This window comes from Sceloporus undulatus, chromosome 1 (assembly GCF_019175285.1).
Source record: "Sceloporus undulatus isolate JIND9_A2432 ecotype Alabama chromosome 1, SceUnd_v1.1, whole genome shotgun sequence".
In the NCBI taxonomy this organism is placed as follows: domain Eukaryota; kingdom Metazoa; phylum Chordata; class Lepidosauria; order Squamata; family Phrynosomatidae; genus Sceloporus; species Sceloporus undulatus.
Window position 1 is genome coordinate 80,656,156 of NC_056522.1, and position 19,998 is coordinate 80,676,153.

The 19,998-nt window shown below is 40.1% G+C and overlaps 1 protein-coding gene across 1 annotated transcript in view; it reads left to right on the forward strand.

The window, feature by feature from the left end:
- Window positions 1-19,998, forward strand: part of SERAC1 (serine active site containing 1) — a 36,221-nt gene that overhangs the window by 7,878 nt on the left and 8,345 nt on the right. The window contains 12 exon segments of the mRNA XM_042480534.1: window positions 3,683-3,761; window positions 3,763-3,820; window positions 4,528-4,617; window positions 5,857-5,994; window positions 7,176-7,297; window positions 9,334-9,462; window positions 10,752-10,865; window positions 12,652-12,814; window positions 14,888-15,038; window positions 16,777-16,918; window positions 17,498-17,598; window positions 19,751-19,848. Coding sequence (XP_042336468.1) covers window positions 3,683-3,761; window positions 3,763-3,820; window positions 4,528-4,617; window positions 5,857-5,994; window positions 7,176-7,297; window positions 9,334-9,462; window positions 10,752-10,865; window positions 12,652-12,814; window positions 14,888-15,038; window positions 16,777-16,918; window positions 17,498-17,598; window positions 19,751-19,848 — 1,385 coding nt within the window.

Sequence of the window (19,998 nt, forward strand, 5' to 3'; positions counted from 1 at the left end):
CAGCCTGAGTTTGTTTTCCCTCATCCAGCCCATTACTGACTCAAGGCAGGCATTCAGAGGAGAGATGCCATCCTTAGTCACTGCAACAGTCGGAGACATAGAGAAGTAGATTTGGGTGTCATCAGCGTACTGATAACACCGCACCCCATGTTTCTGGATGATCTCTCCCAGCGGCTTCATGTAAATGTTAAACAGCATGGGGGACAGAATGGCGCCCTGTGGGACGCCAGATGTCAGCTCTCTTTTAGAAGAGCAGCTGTTCCCCAGGCTCACCATCTGGAATCTACCTAAGAGGTAAGAACGGAGCCACTGGAGCGCAGTGTCCCCGATACCTAACACTCTCAGGCGTTCCAGAAGGATACCATGGTCAATGGTATCAAAGGCCGCTGAGACATCCAAGAGCACCAGCAGGGTCACACTTCCCCTGTTAATGCCCAGATGGAGATCACTGACTAAGGCGACCGTGGCCATCTCTACTCAGTATCCCACCCTGAAGCCAGTTTGAAATGGGTCTAGATAATCGGCTTCATCCAAAACAGCTTGGAGTTGGATGGCAACTGCCCTCTTGATTACTTTCCCAAGAATGGTAAGAGAGAGACCGGTTTGTAGTTATTTCGAATTAGGGGGTCAAGGGAGGGTTTTTTTCAATAGCAGCTTAACCACTGCTTATTTGAGTTTTTCCGGGAATTTTCCCTCCCTAAAGGATGCATTTATTATAGATTGTAACAATATTTTTCTTGCATCACCTCTTTGAACGGTCAGCCATGATGGACAAGGATCGAGGAGGCAAGTTGTCTTCCTAACACTTCCAAGAAGCTTGTCCACTTCAATGGTATTTATAAATTCAAATTGATCCAGTTTAACAGTCTGCAGAGTCACTGGATACCTCTCTTATTGTTTCTGTTATAATGCCTGCGTCCAGATCAGCCCTTATCTGAGAGATTTTATCTGCAAAAAAGTCATTGAAAGCATCGCAGCGGGCTTTTGTTGGTTCTAAGAGAGGGTTCAGGGTGGGAGGTAGTTGAGTCAACTCTTTAACCACCCTGAACAGCTCTGCTGGACGAGACTCTGCAGACGCAATGCGTAGAGCTCGGAATGAATTCTTTGCTGTATCCATTGCCACTCCATAGGACATCAAGTAGTTGCTATGGCGTGTCTTATCAGATAATAGCTGGTGTTTCCGCCAGTGGTGCTCTAGTCGTTGCGCAGTCTGCTTCATATTCCGAAGATCTTGGTTGTACCATGGTTTTCTATTAGAAGTGGACTGGAAAGGACGCTCGGGAGCAATAGTGTCTATAGCCCTGGTAAGATCGTCATTCCAGGTATCAACCAAGGCTTCGACAGAATCGCCGTCATTCCCAACCATATAACCCTCTAGAGCTTCCTGGAACTTAGCCAGTTGCATCAGCTTTCGAGGGCGGACCATTTTAATAGGCCCTCCACCCCTGAGGGGGATCTGGGTACAGTAGTTGCCTTCAATCATACTTTGACCAGGAAATGATCCGTCCATGACAGAGCAGTGGTGGAAATCACCTCAGCCCATGGATATTTGTGATCCGTACTAAAGACCACATCGAGTGTATTACCCACACAGTGTGTTGGACCCGAAACTAATTGGGACAGGCCCATGGCTGTCATGGAGATCATGAACTCCTGGGCTGCACCTGTCAGATGTAATGAACCGGCCTCAAAAGGGATGTTGAGGTCCCCCAGGACAAGAAGCCTGGGAGACTCCAACACCAGCTCCGAGACCAGCTGTGTCAGCTCAGCCAGGGAGTCTGTTAGGCAACAGGGTGGACGGTTGACCAACAGAATCCCCAGACTGTCCCTAGCCTTCAGGGTCAGGTAAATACACTCAATATGGTCCATTTTCTGGATAGGAAAGTCTTGTTTGATTTGTAAATGTTTTACTTCACAAGATTTGAAGAAGAGACTTTCCACCTTTGGCCTCTATTGTGGGAGCAATACTCCCAGGGTGAAGTGTGACATCCAAACTTAAACATTCTTTATTTCATGGCATGAAGAATCAGGATGTGTTAGATCAGCACATCCTTGGACTGTTGCAGGGATCTGGAAGTGGCAACAGTCCTGAAATTATACACAACCATGTTGTTTTTGAACTATGCTGATGGATGTAACAATAGCTCTGCATTTCCCATTATACCTGAAGGGACAGGGCATAGCTATTTCATTTGTTAGATTATACCTAGGAGCCATAGCATCTTGGCAGCTATCAGAACAGTCATTGGCATCTTTGCTTAAGAACATCATAGTTAAGAAAATCCAGAAGGATTTGGTTCATCTTTCCTGTCACAAGGAGGTGGCCCTGCTTGGTCATTGCTATTGATATTGTCACAGTTCATGGCAAAGCCATTTGAATCTCTGGCATCAGCAGCCTTATATTTGTGATGTTCAAGAATACATTATTTTTAATTGGCTGTTACTTCAGCAAGATGGTTTAGTGAGCTATGAACTCTTCCATCAGATCAACCATACCTGATGTTCCATAAAGAGTCATTTTCTGACCAGACATGTCCTTCTTGCCTAAGATGGTGTCAGATTTTCATACGTGATAGGTCATTGTCTTACCAGTCTTCTATCAGAACCCATATTCACAGCTGAAACAGTCTCTTCATTACCTTGAGGTGAGAAAAATGTTGGCTTTCTATAGTCAAAGGGCTAAGACTCTCAGGTCGTCATCCCATCTCTTTATATGATATAATCACATTTGTTAAACAATGCCACTTGGACTGTAGAATTCATGAAAATGCCAGTTTTGATCAGTCTTTGTTTTCATCAATCCTCACTTGGCCTGCCTTATCTCCCTCAAGTAAGCTTGTCACTCCTTCATTTGTGTAAAGAACAGAAAACAGGAAGAAGATCAACAGGTCCAATAGCAATAGTTTTTTTCCAGTGGTCATCTGTGTTCTGACACAACCCTTCCCCCTTGCAGGTCCAGCTTCAAGTTATGACAGACTGTGGAAGTGAGGAGAGAGTCACTTTGGAGCATAGGAACATCCACTTTAGGAAGGAGAGGGCAGGTTCTCCACCAAATCTACTCAGTTCATGAACTTCCCCTGTGAAGTTCTGTGCAGACCTATTTATGTGAGAGCACAGATGATCACCTGAAGAACTACAGTTAAAGTTAAGCAACCTGTTCTTATCTTCTGTGCTCCCTGTGTCTTCATTGCTGCCAGTATTGATTTGACTTCCATATTTTTAGATTGCACTAAAGATAAGTTAATAGTTCCCCAAGATAAGTAATTAACTGAAGAAGTTAATATGTTGATTAATGCTAAAAAAATCCTGTTCACAGAAGTTTTCCCTGCTGCATCTGTGCACAATTCAGTTTTCTGCCTCTAGTCAGGTTCTGGTCATGGTTTCATATCCTAGTTTGGATGGCACCCTTACACTGCACTTACCTGGTTCATCTGCCATTGGAAAAACTGTGGTTCAAGAAACCATTATAATTTTACTGAAGCTGAATATTAGAAAGACAGAAGGGGAAGAGGGAGAGTGTGCACAGTATGTTCCTATGGCATATTGGACAGGTTCTTACGTTAAAATTATAACGAATTGTACAAAAAGATGGATCCATTTTTCCACTTCAGAGACATCTATTTTAAATATGTGCATTATACTGGTTTTGATATCTTTTGTTCTTTCTGTCTGTCTTTTTAAGTGGTTGTGTGTTTGCTGCATATGAAATTCTGGCTTTAAGGAAATCACTTTCTTTTGATACTCAAGTGGTACAGCAAGAAAAAATTGAAATCCTACATTTATTTACAAACAGCTTCTTTAGATCCAAATGGATATCAAGGTAAGAGATTATTGTACTACTGCTTTAATCAGAAAGAATTGAGAGGGCATCTTGGGGGGAAAATAGTGATAAAGAAGAACTAATAAAACAACTTACGCATTATGGACCTTACAGAAGATTATTGTAATACTGAGATTACTGGAGAAATATATTCCATTAGAGCAGAGGTTCTCAACATTTGGACCTCAGATGTTTTGGATTTATTTTCCGAGATGTCCCAGCCAGTTTGGCCAATGCTCAGAAATTCTGGGAGTTGAAGTCCAAACCCTCTGGAGGACCAAAGATTGAGAGCCACTGCATTACAGCCAGGGTTTTGCCTATATCATTTAAAACACTGAAGAAGTCTCTCTTTTCTAATTCTATTCAAAAAATAGAGGCCAGAGGCAAAACTCTTGACAAGTGCTCTACCAATATCACACTCCTCCCATCCATTCCCATAAACTGGGAGAATCAGACAAGCCTTGGCAACCCTCAGGCATAATTGGGAGCTGCTACTGCTTGGTCTGCAGATCAGATACTGGTGCCAATAATGCCCTTTTTCTAGCTGGCAAGTTTTGTGTTAGTCATGTCCAGGGGCAATCTAAAAAAGAGAGAGGTTGCAGTATGAAAAAAAGGATAAAGCCAGCATCCTGTTTATAAGACACATGCTCAGTAAGACTGGAGCTCCATGTATTTTGGACTCTGCCTAATGTTCATTGTTTTTATAGGAATTACTTACCAAGTGAGAAAGGAACTTCACAGAGCAGCAAGGAAAATTCTAGAAACAACTGCTAGAATTTTTCGAAGACCATTTCATGGTATGTTTTACTGAAGCAGATACTTATTTATTTTCTGACTTACAGTAAGTGTCCTCCTCTGTATTTTGTAGACTTTACAAATAAAGCCAGATTTACTTTAAGATTGTGATTGCTTGGTCTATGATTCATCTAACTACTATCTATCTATCTCTCTATCTATCTATCTATAGTGTCCACTGAGATGCCCTAATTATTTCACAGTTAGGAAGTCTTAAACCCCATCTACCTTGTTTTGAACTAACCCATGCACTCCAAAATTACTTCTTTCTTTTTCTGTTTCTTGACTGCTGGTCTAGTGTGATCTTCTTGGGTACTTCATACAGTTTCTCCAGCTGGAATGGAGTGCCTTGCATAGCACTCTTTCCCCACCTTTCTGTTGGTAATTCTGTCTAGCTTGACAAGGTTCTAGGGTTGCCTCCTCTTTCATTGCAGAAGCTCTAGCACCATGAGAAAGAGTATTCAGACCCAGCTGCCCTTATCACTGTATATACTTACTGGTTATTATATACGTAATAATTTCATGGGAGGGCAGAAAGGTGATAGTCTGGTGTCAAAATAACAGTGTTGCTGCCAGGTGAGTTTCACTAGGAAGAGCATTCTGCAGTCAAGAGATCAGTACTGAAGAGACCTTTTTTAATTGCCATTCATTACATTTCTGATTGAGGTGCACTTGGGCTAGGCAGATCATCTTAGATCCCACTTAAATACTTAGAGCAGGGGCCATTCTATCAAGAATTGTAGTTCAAATCTATATGAAATGGATATTATTACCTGAAATAATAATCTCTTCAGATATGATTGTGCATTCAAGAAAGAAAGCCCTAACTCAACTTTGTCTGCTTCTGAACAACCATCCCTTAAGACTGCATGCCTACAGCTACTCCAGCATAAAGGCAGAGACTGATTTGGGAATTAGGAAACTGCTGGTTCACCTCTGCTAGGGACTTGCTAAGGCAACCTAAGATGCAGCTGTATCACCATCTCCCATAAAAAGTAGGGGAATAATACTATTGTGCCTCATAGGATTGAAATTGATATTGTGATAATATACTTGAACCATTTTGAAGCACAAAGGCTATATTGCTGGAAGAGCTGAGATTTGGGCAAATTGTTCGCATCTGGTAAGGCTTTGACTGTGGCCTCAGCAACAAACTGCATATTGGCCACCTGAAGACCAGTCTGGCTAACTATAGAAAGGTTAATCTTCTAAGTTGAAAATGTTTTGTTTATTTTGGGCAGGTGAAGAACGCTTCAGTACATTTGATGCAGAAGAGCATGAGAGTGCCTTGTGGTTGCTTGTGAAAAGAAGCCAATCAGAAGATAAAAAGGTCCGATTGCAAGCTGTACAGGAATTGGCCTCCAGTCGTTACTGGCGTGGTAAAGTATTCTCTTAAGATAGGTATAATGTTTTAACTCATAGCTGTTAACTCATAAACAATATTATGAAAAGAATTCTCCAAACAGTAGATAGAAGTAAAATCTGTCAAGCAAGTTTTGAATAAATGGGAACACTGCAAGAACACTTAACATTTTAGTGAAGCATATAGAAGAGAATTTCCTGTGTATTCAAGCCTTAGAAAAATATATTCCTTGGAAATATATGCCTTGGAATAGAAAATCTATTAATGTTAACATTTTTGTATATTTTGTTTAACTAGAATTCTTAGTTTTTAGAGAAAGCCAGTTTTGTGTGGTTTGTATGTTGGATTATGATCCCCACTCAGCCCTGAAAACCCATTAGGTGAACTTGAACAAGCCACACTCTCTCAGCCTCAGAGGAGGGCAAGGGCAAACCCCCTCTGAATCAATTCTGAAAAAAAAAAACTGTGATATGTTCACTTTAGGGTCACCATAAGTCAGAAATGACTCAAAGGTACACAAGAACAAGAAGAATTCTTAATAATGTCAGACCCAAATTAGGATCACAGTTGTGGGCCAGTACTGGATAGATTTCTGATACACTGGAAAAAAAATCACAATTATTTCCACTCAGTAATACAGAAATATATGCAATCCTTTCATCGTTGTAATCCCTTTCAACTTCATACTTGAACAAGGATCCATTTTAAATTTATAAGCACATTAAAAATGAGAGCCCTTTCTGTCAGTCTGCAGATTCCCCTCACCTTTGTTCTGCTCAGAGAAATTTTTTTACAGACAGTGCCAGGGTGGGGTGGGGTGATGGTGCCACAATTCAATATTTGGGGAATTGGATTGCCTTCCATCTGAGTGCCTGATTTCTGAATTTTTAAATAATCATTTGGCTGCTTTAGTTTAGCACTACTTAGTATTGAGTTCATTCCACCTCACCACTACTGTCATTGCCCTGCAATATCTGTGACTTATCTGTGTCTCCTTTTCCCACCTCTGTGCTTACAATTCCCTGTAAACAGAGAGATGGATTGTCTTTCCTTTCTTCCATCTATTGTCAATTACTATATGTCCCCTTTGCATTTATTGATTGCAAAAATGTTTTGTTTGTTTATTTGGACTTTATAAAACATTTTATAAAGGGAGGAAATTTAAAGTTAGTGTAATCTTTCTTTATTTCAATACAGATTATCAATACAGAACAGCTGCCCAAGCCATCGACCACAGAACTGCTATCGGTTTAGCACGAAGTAAAGATGTTGACCTACGATTTTTTCTGCCACCTGTTCTTTTACCAAAACCAAAAGATGTATGTGCAGTAGTAACTGGACCACACTTGTTCAGCAGCTTCTTTTTGAGGAAATATTTCAGAATGCTCAACAGTTAACCTATGTTTGCTAATCTAAGAGTGAATAGACATGTTCATATATGTCAACGAATGTATTTTTGAAACCTAAGAATTTAATTTGTCAGACTTCTTAGCCTTGGTTACCCTGCCCTTGTAGTTGGTAGTCACTACATGACTAGGACTTGAATCACAGAGCAAGAAAAGAGGCCAGTCTAGAATACCACAATGACTAAAAGACATGGGTGAAGGTTATATGATTGGATGTCTCCCAAGGTCAGTAGTCCTGGAATTGGTCATTATAATAATAAATATAAATAAATGATTTATTTATAGCCCGCCCAATCACAAGGAATCCGGGTGGGTTACAGCAATAAAAATACATAGAGAATACAATAAAATTCAAAATTAGTCCCTTCCCACCCCCATCCCAATACTAAAATTGATAATTATGTAGTTGAAGTGAGTCAAGAGTGACCTGATGTTGAAGTGAGTTGAAGTGAGTCAAGAGTGAGATAGTAAGTCCAGAGGCAGAATGGAAAAGAACAAAGAACTGAACTCAGAGGTGAAATAGACTGATGAAAGGGGTGGCTTAAAGCCACCCCTTCCATTGCCGCAGCCTCAATCCACCTTGAAGCTGACTGAAAAAGGAACAGCAAATGCCCTCCTTTTTTGGGTAGCAAAAATCCAGCTTTTCCGCCAGCTTCATAACACTCTGGCGGCATGTAAACGCTGTGCCTCCGGTGCGGTATCAAGCTCCTCCATGTAAATGGCTGGCGGCTTCTGGGAGGCTTGTGACTGTGTGGCATGTAAATGCTGCGTTCCCCAGCTGCCCAGAAGTATGCAAAGGGGCAGTCTGTTTCATCCCTTAGATAGCTACAGAGAATGTATCCAGGTGGATACAGAAAGATGAGAAGCAATAAATATTTGATACAATTTCAGGGAAGGAATAAGGTATTTGGGGATCTGTAGAACTCAAGAAGTGGAGTAAAACAGCTACTTAGTCTCAAGATCTGTAAGCAGTTCTAGAAGCAGTTAACAGCCAATAGGTTGCATGACATTTAGGGAATAATCAACGTACACTAAAGGCTATTCCTTCAGACTGGTTGGTTTATATTGCTCTATAATAGCCTTCCATAAAAGATGAAAAGGAACACAGATTGTATAGGATTGTATAATACTATTGAAGACAAGTCCCAGTGCTAGACCTCTAGAAAAATATTCATCCATATAAGTCTGTTGGTATTTCTTCTGAATTCCCGTTATTGTTAACTGTCCCAAGCACAATGTAAGTATTCAGCCTGCCCACATGAGCTTTAAAATAAGTCTGCAGATATGGGTGTGTTTCCATGTTCTGCAGGAAGGTCTAAAGGGGCCTTCTACTTGTGTGTTCTAAAATGCCTCCATGAAATCAGGAATCCTGTTTTTTTCAAATACTTCTATTTATATTCCAGCAGATGAGTAGAAGCCTTCTTCAGACCTTTGTCCTCAACACAGGAAGGTCAGGGAGTGAGTGAGTTGGGTTTGTCTGCATGTCCATCACTCTCCACTCTTTTGGACCTCATGGGACCAGGCTGAATTCCTATATAGGGTTTCTTCCTACTTACATTCATCAGGACAAGATAGTACTTACAGAAGCAGGCTGTAGGAAATGTAGGACCTTTGACATCGAAGGCAAAGTAAAACCAGGGTATGAATGACAGCTGTACAGTTCATGCTCTCTGTGGTTGTATGATTTTCTGATTCTGGCTTACCCTACTCAGGTAATGTGTAGTTTATATGTAAAGAGATCCTGTAGCACCGTAGTCTGGAAAATCAGTATGTAAAAAGATCCTGTAGCTCTCTACGGTGCTACAGGATCTTTTTACATACTGATTTTCCAGACTGACATAGCTATATTTTTGAATACTAGTGTTGTTTAAAGTACAACATTATCACATAGGTATGTTCACAGAATCAGAGAGAGAAAAAAAGTTGTTTTGTTTTGTTTTATGTTGTAGCCTTCTTGTTTGGAAGATGAACTTCGTCTATTGCTGGCAGCTTTACCTCAGGCAGACCTTGACCAATGTGTACAATATTTTACTTCTTTGGCTTTGAGAGAAAGTAGTCAGACAATTGCTGCACAAAAGGTATATTCCTGAATTTGAACAGTTTTTTTTTTAACATAAATTGATGGCTATATATAAACATCTGTGTATGCTCTATGCTGAGCTCATGAATAGGGGCATTTTGCGAGGAACTTATGGATGAGATAAAACAAGGTGAGTGTGTATATTTTGAATTAAGGCTCCTTGCTTGGCTGAGCTGTTTGGAGGTTAGCCTGTCTGCTTTGGGCCATATGTTAGAGCACATGGTCTAAGCCAGTGGTCTCCAAACTGTGCCCTTTTAGAGATTTTGGACTTCAGCTCCCAGAAGCCTCAGCCATGTTATCCAATAGTCTGGGATTCTGAGAGCTAAAGTCCAAAATACCTTAAAGAGCACAGTTTGGGGACCACTAGTCTAAGGTGAGAGGCTACTGTAGCGAGGAAGGAGGAGTCACTGAGCTTCCTGGGGTGGAGCTACAATCTAGTAGCCTTGTATCGCTGTTCGCATAGTCTTATGAGTAGGAGCTTATGCAGAGGAACAGTAGATGGTAACTTTGCATGAGATTGGAGGAAGAAGAAAATAAGGTGAGTTTGTGTCTTTTGAGTAAGGCACATTGTTTGGTTGAACTGCTGGAGATTGTTACTAAATGTTCAAAAATTACAGTGATAGTAGTAATGGAAGACTTCAGCCAGCCTGATATCAGTTGGAACTCACACTCTGCCAAGAATGTAAGCTCTAACAAATTCCTCTCATGACTTCCAGACAGTTATATTTTCCAAAGGATGGAAGAAGTGACAGTGGGATCACTTGTATTTACCCTGATCCGCAGAAACAGGGAAGAAGTGGTAAATGAAGTGGAACTTTGGGTAGAAGTGACCATGTTCTTGGAATTTCTTATGCAAGTGAAAGAGAATGCCAAGTGTACTCTGGACTTTAAGAAAGTGGATTTCATTATGCTTAAGGAATTACTGTGTTCTCAAATGGTAATAAATAATAAAAAAGAAGGAAAACTATGATGCTTGGAAGTTTCTTACAGTTGAGGTATTGGAAGTACATTTGCAAACAACTCCAATAAGAAATAAAAGTTAGTTAAATAGTATGTATTTTAGTAAGTTGCATAGGAAATGATTTTAATAGCAGAGAAGACTCACTGCTGCCATTGTGATGAAACTGAAAAGAGTGGGTAGTTGCAGCAACTGGTGAAAGCAAGTTGCTGCCCTGCACTCTTTCCTAAAAAGCCAAGTTACACAAACTTTGTTGTAAACAGCAGTGTTTGTGTTGTTTACTGATCTGAAGTGAATTGAAATTAATTTCTGATTCATTTTTCTTTCAGGGCGGGTTATGGTGCTTTGGTGGCAATGGGCTTCCTTACTGTGAAAGTCTCAGTACTGTTCCTGCAATGACAGTGGAACTCTTCTGCTTGCAAGCTTTGGTACAACATTCCAAGGTAATTCATTAGTTAACTGCCATTCTAAACCTCTGCAACATTTTGATTTAGGTGCTGTTATAATGCTTGTCATTGCCATAGCAGCCCTCTCAAATCAGTTCAGCACAAAAAAAAATCCCTACCAGAAAATAGGTTAAAAATAAAATACAAAATTCACTTCTCTTAATTTGAAATCTGATTTGCTCATGTCTTTCTTATGCCAACCAGACTATTAGGAAAGTGGTTCTGCAGTTTATTTTAAGAACTGGTTGATCAGGTGTGTCTGTGTAGACTGACTTTCAAATAATCTGATTCCAAGTCATTTAGGACCTTAAAGATAACAACCAATATTTTGAATTGGGTTGAAATAATAATAATTAATAATTTGTTTTATTTATATACCGCTATTCCAAAGATCATAGCGGTGAACAGCAAGTAAGCTAATTTGCCCCCCAACAGTCTGGGTACTCATTTTAGCGACCTTGGAAGGATGCAAGCCTGAGTCGAGCTTGGGCCCTTTTTCTGGTCTTGAACTCGCAACCTTGTGGTTTCGAGTGAATGGCTGCAGTACAAGCATTTAACCACTGCGCCACCAGCTACAATGGTTGCACGAGCAACCATTGTAGCTGGTGCATAATTGTTGTATCTGTTCCTTAGATACCACTGTAGACATTGTGCCCGTTTTAACAGAAACGTTGAACGGCAGTGTTTTTCAGATGACGGTAGCCATGAATAAGGTCATAGTTCCCTAAACGTGTTTGCCTCCTTACCAGAGACAGATACTTGATGCCATCTGACAACCTATGTTGTGTTTTCTTCAAAAGATGCTGCTTGTGTATTCTACAAAATACCAGTCTAGTAGCAAGCACCCTTCCCTTTTATGAGTGCTGTACGTGTGACACAGAATTCAGTGAAGTAACAGACTAGTGGGAACAAAAGCCATGAGTTTATCTAATAAATGAAACAACGTTTTGTTGACCATAAACACGTACTGAAACCCATGGAAGAAGTAGTCACAACTAGCTTGCTTTCAGTGGATGTAGTTAATTTAAACAGTGACTTGTACACTGATGTGACCAGTGTATGGCCTGCTGTTCCTGCTAAGAAGTATTTGTAGATAAATCTGGCTATAAGCTTGAAACAAGATGACATAAAATATAAGACAGAAAGGAAGTTTAGAGAAAAGCCCAATTTCATCATCCCTCAGTGTTAACGTGTCTGAAGTCAGTCTTAAGAGAAGTCAAAAAAAATTTCATATCGCATATTTGCTATTTCAGATTTTGACTGTCACAGAATGTATAATATATTTTCTATCTGTTTCCAGCGAGACTGTTGATGATGAACAAATTGCCCCTTTGTGGATTACATAATGTTGCAGTAGAATTTTATAATTGTGGACATTTTATTTAATGTATTTATACCCCATTCTGCAGCCCTAAAGGCTATCAGCACAGCTTACAGACAGTTCCTGCCCTCAGGCTTACAATCTAAAAAGACATGATACAAAAGGAGAAGGGAATGGTGGTGGGGAAGAGGATCAGGTCCAGTGGTTCTCTCCCTCTGAGGCCTGGACCATGACAGAATGACTGGAGGGAGGGCTCTTCTTCTTCAGGCTAGCCCTGATGGAGTAGTGCCTGCCTTTTCACTCTCTCCCAGGCCGGACAATACCAGATGGACTGGAGAGAGGGGTCCTCCCCTCTAGGCTAGGCCTGATGGAGATGGGCCTGCTCCTCTATTCCCCCCCCCCAGGCCAGATGATGTCAGTTGGCATTTACAGATCATTACTTTGTTTCCTGTATAATTTTAGGTTCCTAGTCATTGTAATGGAATTGAATCAAACAAAGGGCTTCAGCTGCTGCAGAAGCTATACCATCTTCGTCGAGATTCCCCTAAAATACAAAGGAATATCATTCACATAATTGGAAATATGGCACTGGATGAACGACTTCACTCATCTATATCTCGTGCAGGTAGTGCCAGAGGTTATTGGTCTTTTTTAAGAAAACATAATACTCTGTATTTTTTAACATAGATCATGGTGTTATGCAAATGTATACAGTATTTTAGCTTCTTCATTAACCTGATATACATTAATTAAAAGTTCAAGGGGCCTTGTGTGACAAACTACACTTCTGAAGCTACCTTTTCTTACCTTGGGGTCCTGCCACCCATCCTATGCCTTTACCAGAACCCACTCCTAATATAGTGATTGTAACAAAAGACAGTCATCTCATTTTCAGGTCATAATGGTGGTGTAGTGGTTTGAGTGTTCGAGTCCAACTCTGGAGATCAGGATTCAATTCCCTGCTCAAACATAAAAAAAACTACTGGGTGACTTGGGCAAGTCACACTCTCTCAGCCTCAAAGGATGACAGTGGCAAACCCCCTCTGAATAAACGTGCCAAGAAAACCCTATGATAGGTTCTTCTTAGGGTCACCATAAGTAAAAATGTACTTGGATGCACACAGCAACAACAGTGGTTTATGGTTAGGATCCAACAAACCCCCTTACAAAAATAGACAGTGACAATGATTAACACTATAGAGTAAATGGTTACCCTTTAAGCCTAAATAATTCAGTTCACCCTGTTAGAAGTGTGTCCTTCTTAACCCTTCCCTCCTAAACTATTTCTCTTAGCTAGCAAGAAATAACAGCAGGATCACCCCCTGATTAGTACTTGGATGGGAGACCACTGATGACTTCCATGTGCAGTAGGTTATATTTCAGAGGAAGGAACTGGCAAAACCACCTCTCAATATTCCTTGCCTAACAAAAACGTTTAAAATTGATGAGGCCACAATAAGTCAACAGGTGACTTGAAGTCCCATACATGCATACTGTTTAGATGAAAAACTGTTTTTCTACTATTCCTCTTTTCTCTGGCTCCCTTCAGAAAATACTGAGAGCTGTTTTAGGCTGAACCCAGAAGAGAGTGGGCACCAGTGCTATGCTGAGCTTTGGCATATTGCTCAGGGAATCAAGTATTTTTGTAGTCATGTACTAAGTTGTCTGAGGGTAAAAATGTGTGAAAAATAACAATTGCTGAGATTATGAATAAGTCTTCATAGAATATTATCTTTGTGGATCAGTAATTACAGTTTAATCAAACTGATGAGTTAACTTTTTAAAAAAATATGGTTTCACTGGACTGCAGAAACAAAGTTCTAGAAAGCTATTTTGTAAAAAAAGGAATAATTCCAATTATGCAGTTTTCCTTGTTATTATTCAATTCACCCATTATTCATTACATTGGTATTTTTTTTAAGTCACAAGTAGCCTTAGAAAGTAAGGTAGCATAAAATTGGAAGGAGGTAATTCCACAAAGATATTATTTGAATGTATTTTTGCTTCTGAACATTTGGAGAGCAGGTTCCAGTGGTGAGAGGACCATGCTTATTCTGGAATCTTGGAGGGTTGCACCGACTCTGCACCTGTGGTTCCTGCCCACAGATCCCTAGGCTGACCCTCTATCCTGAAAAAGAATCAGTTGGAGGGGTATCAATGTGGCCTGTATGATTCCCAGAAGCCACCAGGAGGTGCAGCTGACCATTCCAATCCATGCCTCTCACCCACCCCACCAATACCTATTTCATGTGGAAAATATTTTAGAGATGACTATTTTAGCCCTTCCTCCCAGATTTTCAGGGTGGGTAATACAAGAGAGGTCTGCAGCACCTGTAGCTTTGCAAAATAAAACTTGATAGCCGTGTGTGACCTGTGCTCACATTTTGCCCATCTCTGTTCAAAACAAAAGAGAAAGAGTAGGGAGTAAGTTTTCCTTGTAACCTTTGACGTAACCTGTTGTTACATTAGTTTGCATAAGGAGCACTATTTGTGCTATCATTATTGTTAATCTTGTAAAATTGTCATAAAAAACGAATTAAAAAAATAATTTATCCTCTCCTTATTGCCAAAAGAATTTTACAGGTAATTGGGATTTCAAATACTGGGAAATTGCTTGTTGGATGCTCTCTACTTACCAAGTATTAGTATGTTGGGGAGAAGGCTAAGATAGACTAGAAATTTGCTCTGTTTGATCTAGGTTGGATATCTGTACTTGCTGATATGGTGAAGTCCCCACGTGCCATGGAATCTTCTCATGCAGCACGAGCCTTGGCCAATCTAGACCGGGAAACAGTGCAGGAGAAGTATCCAGATGGAATATATCTTTTACACCCACAATATCGAACCAAGTAAGGATCTCTCATGTTCTTTTCTCCCTCCAACTTTGTTAGTCACAGTAAGGCCACCTGGTCTAAATGCATTTTGAAGTATTTATTAATTTATTCATTCATTCATTCAAAGCATTTTTATCTCACTCTTCAGTCAAAGTAGTCTCTTGGAATGCCCCACAAAAGACAAAAGGCACAAGTCAGCATACTGGCATGGAATATTTAGTTCCTCAGGCAACTAAATAGTTTATAGTGCTGTTCTTTGGAGATGGGGAAAATTCTTGTTTGGCTGGGATTAAGACCTCATATAGGGCAGATTGAGGATTGGAAATAGGTTTCAGGTTGTAAGAATCTAATGGAAAGAATGAAGAAGCAGCTGAAATGATGCTTGATAGCACTCTTGAGAAAGGAGAAGGAGAAAGGATAGTGAATTTAAAAAGGGATAATCAAAGAGGGGACTTTGGAAAAATTTACCACACTAAATGTCAGGTGGGGCAGTGCACTATGGAAGGAGATTGGAAAAACTGGCAAAGCATCAAACTATAAGGAGCCCAAAGGAAGTGATTGCTAGGTCTAGAATTAAGCTCCCAACAGGAGACTTTTGTCAGTTGTGGTTTCTACTGTTACCTCAGCATGAGGAGCTAGCAACCAGAAGGATCCAATTAGGTCTGGAAAATAGTGACAGACAGAACAGAATTTTATTAAATGAATTTGATAGAAGTTATTTGGCTAAAGCTTTTAGTAATATGTACTTGGTTTTATCTTTGATTCCTCTCTGTCGTGTATCCCTCAGATCCAGACCACAGCCAAGGCTTGTAGATTCCTTTTGTACAATATTGCCAAAATCCAACCATTTCTCTCCGCCTCTACTGCCAAGATCCTGGTCCATGCCTTAGTAATCTCACAATTTGATTACTGTAACATCCTTCTGGCAGGGCTTCCTCTTTCTCACTTCCATCCTTTAATTTCTGTCCAGCATTCAGCTGCACGCATTATCACATCCGCCCACCACTGTGACCATATCTCTCCTGTGTTGGCATCCCTTCACTGGTTCCCCCTCCCTTTCCATATTCAGTACAAGCTCCTGCTGTCAACGTTTAAAGCCTTCCATGGGCTGGCCCCTCCTTACCTATCAGACCTTCTTTCTCCTCACCTTCCAACTAGGGCCCTCCGTTCTGGTAGTCAAGGTCTGCTGTTTCAGCCCAGGATTTCCTCTGCCCCATCCCGGATTCGCCCCTTTTCACTTGCTGCCCCTCACTTCTGGAACCTTCTTCCCCCACAAGCAAGAGCCATCACTTCTTTAACCAGCTTCAAAACGGAGTTGAAAACCATCCTGTTCAGAGAAGCCTTCCCAGGCATTGCATAATTGTCACTTACTATTTGATGTTCTTTTGGTGCTTGTTTATCTAACCATTTCCTGTATTGCTATGTACTGTATATGTATTATCCTACATGAGAGCATTTATTTTCCCTGGATGAAGATTAACCATCCATTATGAAGCCAAGCCCTCCCTCCAGTCCATCTGCCTTGGTCCAGGCCTCGGAGGTAGAGAGGAACTGCTGGACCTCTTACCCTTTCCCTCCACCACTCCCTTCTCCTTTTGTGTCATGTCTTTTTAGATTGTAAGCTCGAGGGCAGGGAACCGTCTAATTAAAAAGATTGTATGTACAGCGCTGCGTAAATTTACAGCGCTTCATAAATAAAGGTTAATAATAATAATAATAATAATACTCTCTTAAAACTTCTTTCCACTGTCAGTGAGCCCATTAAAGCTGATGTCCTTTTTGTTCATGGCCTTTTGGGAGCAGCCTTTAAAACATGGAGGCAACAGGATGTTGAACAGTCTGCAACTGAAAAGGAGGTGGATATGGAAGATGATTATAGTGAATGCTGGCCAAAGGTATGGAGGCATATCATTAGTGGTCATTGGATTTTGCTTCCTAATTAAGTAAATAGGAGAGAGAGACTCAGTTGGCTTCTTCTTAGCTACCTGCCATAAGAATGATTAACCAAGTAACTACATGGAGGAGTTGTTACTGTATAAGTATAGATGTAACTCTTGACCAGGTTAGATCCAGGAACAAGAATTTGCAGTGCAGAAGGCAGGAATATGAGGAAGAATCTTGAAGAATAGGTCTGTGGTAGTTAAAATGGAATCATAGTGCTATAATACTATAGTGTGAAAGGGCCCCTGCTCTGCCGGAGTCCTAGTCCACACTCAAACCACTAATGGAAGTGAGGGTCTTATGTTAACATAGAATAAATAAATTTTAGCAAACAAAAAAACTTTATTCAAATGACACATACTTCTAAGTGTGTTAAAGCTACTCCCAGCCAACACGTATTTTCACTTTGAAAACATTTGATGTTTTCAGTAGTAACAATTTATTGTTTTGATTCACTTTTTGTTGATATGAATGCCTGAAATGCATACACTTCTGTGAATTTTCTGTCTTGATTTCATGTATTCTAAATTTAGACATGGTTAGCATCTGACTGCCCATCACTTAGAATTATATCTGTGGAATATGACACCCACCTGAGTGACTGGAAAGCGAAATGTCCTGTGGAGAGCTACAGGTAACAAATGAAGTCAGAAACAAAAACACATTAAGAATTTAAAAACTTTTTTGGGGGGGACTGACCACAATGTCACCAAAATGTGTAAGCTTTTGAATTCTGTAGAACTCTTCATCAAGCTAAATGGTACAAAAATCAGAGGATGAGGAAAGAAAGAAAAAGTCAAAAGTGCATCCAGAAGTCTTTAGGCTTCAGCTAGACTAACTCCCAATACAGATATGGCAAAGAGAGGAACACAGCTTGATTAATCAGAGAAGGACATGGTGATTTACTTTTTGATTTGTAATGAATCATGTATATTTTAGAAACTATGGAAAATAAATGTTTACAAAATAATACTTTATAAGCATCATGAATTCAATTTTGTGTCGAACCAAAATGAATGACCAAGCCTGCTGTTTCTACTTGCATTTTAAGTGAGGCTTAAGAAAGTTGGTCAGGGCCAGCCTTAGAACAAAGTCATATCTTTGCCATGTTTAATGTGAAACTGTCTGTTTCAGCAGTGAAGCTCTTTAAGCCGACACACAGAGGTCTTTTGTAGTCCTGTTCCCTGAAGTCTTCTATAATTGGAGATTCCATGACAAGCCTTAGTCTTTCTGTTTGTAAGATGAAGTGGTAGTTGAGAAGATAACACTTCTCTCTGGTCACTCTTAGTTTTGGACTGGATGGCCCTTGCAGTCTCTTCCAACTCTATGATTCTAGTCTCTCTGTACCATTTTTTAAAAAATGATCTCTAGTTCAGAGCAAATGTGTATTTTATTTTATTTTTTTCACTTGCAGAGGTGACTACAGGATTTGAGTCTCAGGTGTTTGCATGAATAAAAGTTTTAGAACACTTCAAACAACCTGGGACCTGATTTGTGGTTTTCATCTACATCTCTTATATTCTTGTTCTTAGAAGGTTGATTGCTTGTAGCAGAAGAACCAACAGACTCTTGTTTGTAGAAAGAAATTAAATACAAATCTGAATCTTGTCCACTGAGATACTTTTGAGTCACAGGTCCTGTTCTACTCCCCCCACCTCACTGTAAATTATTTCATTGAAAGAAGGGCTAGAAATAAACACAACTCAATAATTTTTTATGACTAGTGTCCTTAGTTATAAATAAAATCCAACATTGCTGTTAAGCAAAGTATCTGTGTCCCAGTTCTTTGTGGGACAGTTGAAACAAATAAAGGAGGCTCCCCAGTCATTATGGATTTACTTGGTCTACTTCTGTGAGATGGTCTAAAATAGCACAGCACTGCAAAACAGGATCGGAATAACTAAAAACTAGCAGTACTGTGAAACAAGTAACTTAGGGCAAACAGTTGCAATGTAATAGACTGAAATCTGTGGAATCTTTCATGTCCTTAAGACTAAGGTCTTTAGTACTTCTGGGAAGTTTCTAGGACTATTTTTAGCCATGCTGGTTTTTGAGATTGAATTTATAATGACCCATGAGACAATATTTAGAAGTCCTAAGGAATTGTAGAATCTCACATGCGCTTTTGCTTTGGCTTTTCAGAAGGAACAAATCCCCATTGATCTCCTGAAGCTCTGGCAACTAAAAAGAACCTTTGAATATGGGCCAGCTCTGGTTGCAGTCTTGCAAGCATCTAGGTTGCTTGAATCCTACTGATTTAAGTGGGAATTAAATATCTTGACTGCATACAGGGTTGCACCTAAAATCTCTCTCGTATCCATGGTGCTTAAAATGGATATGAAACAGTTGCCTGCTGCAAGTGTATACAACCCAAGTGGAAGGCATTGTATTTATTTTTGTTTATCAAAATACGTCTTAGACATTCTGCCTTTCTACTTCATATAATCTGTTAAATAACCTTGTACATATATCTCAGAACTGCAGTGCATGGCAGAGGATTCTGGGATATGTTTTATTTTATAAAGTTCATGTGGAATATTGGCCCAGCCAGCTGCGCCTTAAGGTTATCCTGCTTGAGAGGAAGGCTTGACCTAGAACACATCTAACACTTCTCTCATGACTGCACACTGTTAAAGAAGATAGATTGTGATGTGCAAGTTGTGTTACAGTGAAGCCTGTCTACCAGTTGATGAGCAACTCCTGATAAACTTCCCAGAAACCCAGAGTTCCCCAGGGCACACTATCTGACTCAATTTGCTGTTTGCCTCTCTCTTTTTACTCTTCAGAGAGTCTCTGGCCTACAGAAGTACTGACCTTCTCAAGAAACTGAGAACTGCTGGCATTGGAGACAGACCACTCGTCTGGCTATCGCACAGCATGGGAGGCAAGTCCTAAGAATCCTTTATTATTATTATTTTTAAAAAGACTTTATTCCATGATTTCAAGCATTTCAGCAATGTGACTTGGGTATAAGAGTGGTTCAGTCTGGTTCTGTCTGACGCAGTAAAAAAAACTAACTGCCCTTATGGTATCA